Source organism: Drosophila suzukii, chromosome 4 (assembly GCF_043229965.1).
Source record: "Drosophila suzukii chromosome 4, CBGP_Dsuzu_IsoJpt1.0, whole genome shotgun sequence".
In the NCBI taxonomy this organism is placed as follows: Eukaryota; Metazoa; Arthropoda; class Insecta; order Diptera; family Drosophilidae; genus Drosophila; species Drosophila suzukii.
Window position 1 is genome coordinate 488519 of NC_092083.1, and position 8191 is coordinate 496709.

At 38.8% G+C, this 8191-nt stretch overlaps 1 protein-coding gene across 1 annotated transcript; it reads right to left on the reverse strand.

The window, feature by feature from the left end:
- Nucleotides 1-3344: 3344 nt before the first annotated feature.
- ATPsynbeta (ATP synthase, beta subunit) lies at nucleotides 3345-6024 on the reverse strand. The gene is made up of 3 exons (XM_017088730.4): nucleotides 5867-6024; nucleotides 4699-5010; nucleotides 3345-4645 (listed from the first exon to the last, which is right to left on the reverse strand). Exons 1-3 carry the CDS (start codon nucleotides 5928-5930, stop codon nucleotides 3504-3506), a joined length of 1518 nt encoding a protein of 505 aa, XP_016944219.1. The 5' UTR covers nucleotides 5931-6024; the 3' UTR covers nucleotides 3345-3503.
- Nucleotides 6025-8191: the final 2167 nt, after the last annotated feature.

The window sequence follows — 8191 nt, forward strand, 5'->3', positions numbered from 1 at the left end:
CACAAATTTGGATTTAAAGGCATTTCCAAACACTGCACACACTTTTTTACTTAAAAGCCAAAAACAATTTTCTGATAAAAGTTTACAACAAAATTTGGATTAATGGTCCGCCTCCAAGAAGTTTTATTTTAAATGCAATCCACGCCTCTAGCTTTAAATATTTATGAGGCAATGTCTTTTCAGTGCTTGGGATGTATTGACTATTATTTCAAATTGTCTAATACTATAAGTCAATCTAGGAATGGGACTTATTGACATGGTTATCAATTCAAATGCCGTTGCAAAAATTCCCTTTTTTTGGACCTAAATGTCTTCTGAAATAATATTTAATACTTATACTATGAAAACAAACTATATTAAAGAATTTGGGCACATTAAATTGATCAAAAAGCTGTTGCTCTTAAAGTAAACGTTCTTAGAATAATATCTAATTCATAAACTGAATTATGTTTTTCAAATCCAAAAAATAAAATAAAAGAAACATGGAATGCAATTGCCTTTAAAACTTATTTTTATTAGTGGATGTCTCTTATATTTTAAGGAAATTAAAAACAATACAAATTTTAGCCCATAATGCAAAGTCCATTAACACAATTTAAAAATTCCAAATATAAAATAAATTATTCCATATATATGATTTAATAAATACAAATAAATACTTAATAAAAATGATAATAAACATTCACATTAACCATGTGGCCTTTGTATTAAATGACAAAACCTCAAATGACATTAACATCCTTAATTTTTATACCTTTTATTTGTAGAGTAAAAGGGTATGTTGTTTTCGACTAAGAGTGTAAAAAGGGTGAAGGATGCGTTTTCGACCATATCTCAAGATATATACAAAAAAGCAGGAAAATGTAAGCGTGTTAGTGCCCAGCCCGTACCCTAAGAGCAGCCAATTTCATAGCCAATATTTCATAGAGGGCCTAGTGCCCACTAAGATCCAATTTATCACCACTGGCCGCATGCAGCTCAAAAAGCAAGACTTGGCTTATGAAAAGGACAAAATAAAACCAAAACATCACTTTTATATATTTTCATCATCAAAATGTTTAGTTTAAAAATGTACACCGTCTATCGCTAACACGCTTAAGTTTTATTTTTTAACGTTCTTGCTCTTTTTAAAGTATTTTGAAATATTTTTTTTTAGATTTTGTGCGTTTATGCGCCGCATATAAATTCAAGTAGATCCAATAGAGCAATAAATAAATAAATGCAAGCCAAAAAAACAACAAAGTCTGGGGAATAACCGTGAACCTCGTCAGTTTGATTTGTTTGGTGTTCGATTTCAACTTATACATTTTAACTTATATTCGTTCTACCAATGAAATATTTTTATGGAATTCCTGCTTTGTTACTAGTATTGCTCTAATAATTTTATCGACTTCAAAATTATTTAGACCCTGCATAGTACGAACGTATCCAGACAAGTTCGGTTGATTTTTACAATTGTTATAGCTTTTTGTCTTGCTACTAGTTCGCATTTTTTATTTAATTTTTAGAGTATATAAATATTCCTGATCAGGATCACTAGCCGAGTCGAACTAGCCATGTCCGCCCATCCGTATGAACGTTGAGACCTCGGAAACTTTAAAAGCTAGACTATTTAGATTAGCAGGGTGCCACGCCTATGTAATGTGATGGTTTTGCCCATACCTTTCGTTTGACCTAAAACGCTACAAAGCTTGGGTTAAGCATGAAGATTCTTGCGTATTTCGTGGCACTGGAGCCCTGCGTAGGACTCCCTGTAATCTGTACTCTGAATGCCAACTTGCTTATTTCTATGGTTTCCGAGATATCCTAGTATTAACTAATGGTCTGATTTGTATTATTTTTAGGATAAGATACAGCTGCCCGTCTTGTTACTACCTGCAACAAAAAGAAGACTTTTGCGAAAGTTTTGAAAAGTGGCTTTTCTGGCGCATTAGACCAGCTTGAAGTGCACTCCCGGTACGATTCGTCCTACTCCCGTCCGCACTCAAATTTATACCCGTTACTCGTAGAGTAAAAGGATATACTAGATTCGTCGGAAAGTATGTAACAGGCAGAAGGAAGCGTTTCCGACCCCATAAAGAATATATATTCGTGATCAGGATCACTAGCCGAGTCGATCTAGCCATGCCCGTATGAACGCTGAGATCTCAGAAACTAAAAGAGCTAGGCTGTTGGGATTTGGCATGCAGATTCCTGAGCTTCTTGCGCAGCGCAATTTGATTCGGCAGGATGCAACGCCCACTCTAACCCCCACAAACCTCCCAAAATGTGGCTCCTACAGTTTTGATACCTATCGGTTGACCCAAAAAAAAGTTTGCCACGCCCACCCTAACGCCCATAACGCTTAAATCTGTCTACCGCCCACATAACTATATATTGAGATCACGGGTAGGTGGCGCATTTCAATCTCGCTTTGCTGCTTACATATCTCCATTTCCCTTTGGTCCTTTTAGCTAGGGAATCTAATAGTCGAGGTACTCCACTATAGCGTTCTTCCTTGTTTTATATTTGACTAGCAAGGTCGCCTGAAGCGTCTCCTGCGGAAATTTTGTAAATAGATCGTTACATAGTCCTAAACTCTTAACTTGCTTTTATCTTTGCTACTTAAATTAAATTCAAAACATTCCTAAGTTCTACATTACCATAAAGGTGGAGGTTTTGGCGCTTTTTTTTTTGTGGATTTCCTCAAGGACCTATGTATTTATTTAACTTACCCTTTATATTATCTCTTACATTTTGATTTCGAAATTCTAAAATTTCTGCAAGACTTTCCTATAAAAGATATTTTTATATTAATTTTATTAATTATAATGTAGCGGAAAGGTTTGAAAGAAAGGAATTTATATTTAAGCAAATTTCATTATCCCGCCAGCTGCAAAAGCATATATGCATACACACACAAAATGGATATAAAAAAAAAACGCAAGCATATATTGTTTTCAGTATTCTTGCTTTCAAGAGAATTCTACTAGGATGTTGGAGAGAAAGCCGGTATTTTGTTAGTATGCGGTCACACCTAGGCACTTGGCTATTTCCATATACATGGGGGAATTGATTAGAGAGGCTTAACTTCCAAAAAAAATTTTCGGGCATGCCTTAAGATTATGAACAGCACATTTTAAAGCCACCTGCAAAATGTATAGTAGAGAAATGGCAAAATTAAAAATTTAGAACAAAAACAAATAGAATTTTTATGCAGCTTATTGTACCTATTTATACGTATCAAACGCCTAATGATTACTTTCGAATTTGTTTTTTTAAATTTTTATGTCAAGCCGTTTCCTTATACATATATCTCAGTACTTATACATATATATAAGTTAAGATAAGATTAAGATAGGGTCTTTAACTTTTTTATGGTTAATTAATTAATTAATTAAATATGTTTTATTGAGTTCTTCACGTGTATTGAATTCCAATTTGTTGTTACAAAGTTGATTACAATTTAATGTATAATTCAATTATTATGGTAATACGACTTTGAAGATTACGCCATTAGTTGTTTATGCAGCTTCCTTTGCCAGACGGTCAGCCTTCTCGACTACCTCTTCGATTGGGCCGACCATGTAAAAAGCAACTTCAGGCAAATGGTCGTAATCCCCAGCCAGAATCGATGAGAAGCCCTTAATGGTTTGTTCCAGCGGCACGAGTTTACCAGCATGCCCAGTGAAGACTTCAGCAACTTGGAATGGCTGCGACAAGAAACGCTGAATCTTCCGAGCGCGAGCAACTGTGAGCTTATCTTCCTCAGACAACTCATCCATACCCAGAATGGCAATGATATCCTGAAGGGATTTGTAATCCTGTAGGATTTTCTGCACACCACGAGCAACGTTGTAGTGTTCCTGTCCAATGATGTTGGGGTCCATAATTCGAGATGTGGAATCCAGGGGATCCACAGCAGGGTAAATACCCAGTTCGGCAATCGCACGCGACAGCACAGTGGTGGCGTCCAAGTGAGCGAAAGTAGTGGCTGGAGCAGGATCAGTCAAATCATCAGCGGGCACATAGATAGCCTGGACAGAAGTAATAGATCCCTTTTTGGTGGTGGTGATACGTTCCTGCATAGAACCCATGTCAGTGGCTAAAGTTGGTTGGTAACCGACGGCGGAGGGAATACGGCCCAACAACGCGGACACCTCTGACCCAGCTTGAGTGAACCGGAAAATGTTGTCGATGAACAGCAACACATCCTGTCCCTCTTGATCACGGAAGTACTCGGCAACGGTCAGTCCAGTAAGAGCAACACGGGCACGGGCACCTGGAGGCTCGTTCATCTGGCCGTAGACCAGGGCCACCTTGGAGGTCTTGTCCTTCAGTGAAATGACACCACCCTCGATCATCTCATTGTACAAATCGTTTCCCTCGCGGGTGCGTTCGCCGACTCCCGCAAATACTGAGTATCCACCATGGGCCTTAGCCACGTTGTTAATCAGCTCCATGATCAACACAGTTTTACCCACGCCGGCACCGCCAAACAACCCAATTTTACCGCCTTTGGCATAAGGAGCCAGGAGATCAACGACTTTGATTCCAGTGACAAGAATCTCCTGCTCAACTGACATCTCAACGAATTCAGGAGCCTCAGCGTGAATAGCAGCGGTCTTGTCGGTTTCAATTGGTCCACGCTCATCGATGGGCTCGCCTGTTCAAAGAAGTTGTCAAAATTATTCTATAGTCAGAAATTAAATTACGTACCAATCACATTGATAATGCGGCCCAGGGTTTCAGCACCGACTGGAATACGGATTGGATACCCAGTATCGAGAACCTTCTGTCCGCGAACCAAGCCCTCAGTGCCGTCCATGGCAATGGTGCGTACGGTGTTTTCTCCCAAGTGCTGGGCCACCTCGAGCACGAGCCGAGGAGAGCGATTGTCGACTTCCAAGGCGTTCAGGATTGGCGGCAAATTATCATCGAACTGCACGTCGACGACAGCACCAATTACGGCGACAATCTTTCCGTTGGCGGCAGCCGCAGCCTTTGCAGCCTTGGCAGCATGGCCTCGAGCTGAAATGAATTCCAAATCGTACATATGTACACTTTTTAGTTCTTAGTTTTATGTAGGGGAGGCGGAAGCTGAAATCCGAAAAATACTTTTTAGCCTTTTTAAAGATGGCAAAAGGTTATTTTTCTACAAATTATTTAAAACTTTAACTAGAATCAACGGCAACCAATTAGAAAAGATTATGAAACAAAATTAAAACCGGGCCACACAGAAATCTCCCTTAATCGAATGTTTATTAACATTTTGGTCACCCCGGTATAAACCTATAAAACCGAAAAAGTTTTATTTTGAACACCTTCATGGTCATTATTATTGTGCAATACGAACATATCTGATCGCGGAATCAACTTTAATATTATTTTAAAGCAAGCCGAATGTACAAATCGATTTTCATTTCTTCCAAACCCATGTATGGTGGTCAGAGCCCACAAGGACCTACTTCACGTCAGAATAATTGTTTAACATGGAACTACAAAATAACAAAACAGTTACCAAATTTTTAACGCATATATAAAAGTGGCTCCACTGAACAAGCCCGAAATCTTTTCTAAGGCGTAAAAACTCATCCTATACGTAACAGAAAATCACATTTTTTTAACATTCAAGTGTACAAAGTTTTAATGGGACTGTTTCGTTGGACGATATGTGCTTATAATGTATTATAACACTTAAGTAACCTTAAATCATTATCGTTATGTAATAATTTTTCTTCACTCGTAACATTTTTCAGCACGTATAGGTTATGTTCGACATCTACTCAATCAATCCAACTCTATAAACATCTTGTACAAAACTTCTTCATTTAATACAAGTTTGCATTGATCTAACTACAAACATTCATTATTATATGCTACTTACACAATTGCCCCAAAAATGGAAGCAAATTCTTATCGGCTTTGGAGGCAGCACGTAACGCGAACATTTTTCTCGGACTAACTGAGAAGTGTGGGAGTATGTGTACTGAGTGTGTTCCGAAGAGCTAGAGCTGAGTTAACCAAAAATTCAAAATATCGGATGCGTTTGTGCTTGTAAAAACGGGTTTTAGTATTTTTGTATTTTACGAAAATTTAAAGCCTTTTCACACTATGTCGGTCTGCCTATCGAGTGACCCGAGTACTCCAAAAGTGCTTACACTTGGTTGACTCTATTTATAGGGTCATGTCAGCTTTTGTTTGTTTTGATTCTAAAGGCTAGTTCTCACATCGACGAAAAGCTGTTGAATATTACTGTGGGATCTCACCGATAGGAAGCAATACCACAACAAGGCAGGTCCACAGAATAGTTGAAGTGCTGGAGGAGATCCATTAGAGAATTTCAGTGGGAACATGGACATCTTGCGGGCGTGTCCTCGCAAAGAAAGTAGGCTCTGGCCAAAAGAATTTGGTTACGTTGTACTGATAGAAGTAGCATTTTAAGAAGGGCTACCATAACGATCTCCCACGAGCTCTCCACTGGGTAATAAGGACTCCACCTCCACCAGCTATTTGGCAGCTAAAGCGGGGATGAAGGACGCACTGGCTTCTATAGGGAGGAAAAGCAAAGAAAAAGATTTTTCGGCTAGTGTAACTCTTAGCCGATCTGAGTACTAGACTTATTACGGGGGCAAGCAATTGTTGCAAATAATCAAACCTCAAAAGGAAACCATTGTTTCTAAATGTGAAAGACCATAAAGTTAAATGTATCGTATGATAAAAACCGGACTAAGTCGGGCTTAGGGTAATTGCTGAATTGAAGAATTTTAGGAGCATGGCATTAGTTATTTAAGGTTTTCTGTTGAACTTTCAACAATTTAGCAATTCAAGTTATGCAACTTGGTAAATTTACTATGAATGAAAGTGAATTGAAAGTGAATATCACTTTCCAATAAAATTATTGTTTTGCTTATCAAAAAAACAGTTCAAGTCAAGTACTCAGTTCGAAAAACAGTTTCACTAGTCGAAAAAGCATATTCTTTGTGATCGAAGTTTACACAGTTCAGCCGTATGCATTTAGCACGTAGCTGTCAGTCAGCTGGGTTTGATGTCAAGCAGCAATCAAGTCAATTAAATCAATTTAAAGAAGAAACCTAGATGGAAATATACATTTTACATCGTACTGTTCTGGCTAATTATGTGCGTAATATCATTACGTATGAAGTAATGGTCTGATTTAAACAATTTTGGCTGTGCCGGAAGGTACTGACAAGCTAGATTTATTTCATATTTTAATCTCTGAAAATGTGGGCTTCACAGTTTTGGGTGGCTTGTAGGCGTTAGAGTGGGCGTGACACCTTGCTGAAATCTAAATGCTTAATCCCAACTTTTTAACTTTTATAGTTTCTTCGATATCAGCGTTACGGAAGATTTTGTGCGGCTTGTGGACTTTTGAGTGGAAGTGGATCAATTGTCAGGTATTGACGAGAGCCACCATTTTGGGTACCTTGTGGTCGGTATAGTGGCTGTGGCATATAGTTTCCGATATCAAAGCGTTCATACGGACGGACAGACAAACGGATATGCGAATATGGCTTGTTCAACTCGGTTAGGGATCATGATCTAGTATGTTTATGGGAAGGAAACGCTTCCTTCTACATTTTACATACTTTCAGACGAATCGGGCATTCCCATTTACTTTACGCGTAATTGTTTATGTCATAATCTTCTTTACCTTGGCAGCATCTTCCCGACGCATGCTGTTCAGCTTTGATTCCCAATTTAACAACATGGGCTTTGGCCAAGGGAGTGGGAGCAGTATTGGGAACAGTTAGTTATGCTGGTGCATGCCGGAAATGGCAGGTGATGGCTTCTCCAGCTTTCCCTTCATTGTGGGTGGCCTTTTTTCCTCCTCCTTTCGCGTTAGCCATTTATTTGCCTCTCTCTCTCTCTCAAACAGCTGGCGCTCGGTTTTCGTCACAGTTTTCACAAAGGGGGTTTCCGTTTCGGCGACCAAATTCCGCTTAGGAGATATTTGCTTCCGTAAGAAGTACACGTGCTAGAAATAGATGCGTAAGAGCCGCTATAACTCAGCTTCAGCGAAAAATGGGACCGCCCACGCAAATATAATCATCAATGCATCAAAGTATCTTATTTTACATCGTTTTTTTAAGAAGGCGTAAGGGAGATGGAGATAAGCAGCCAGCATTACAGAGCGCCTCCTATCGTCGATCTCAATATTTCGTCATAATTTCTTAATGAATGGTCGGAT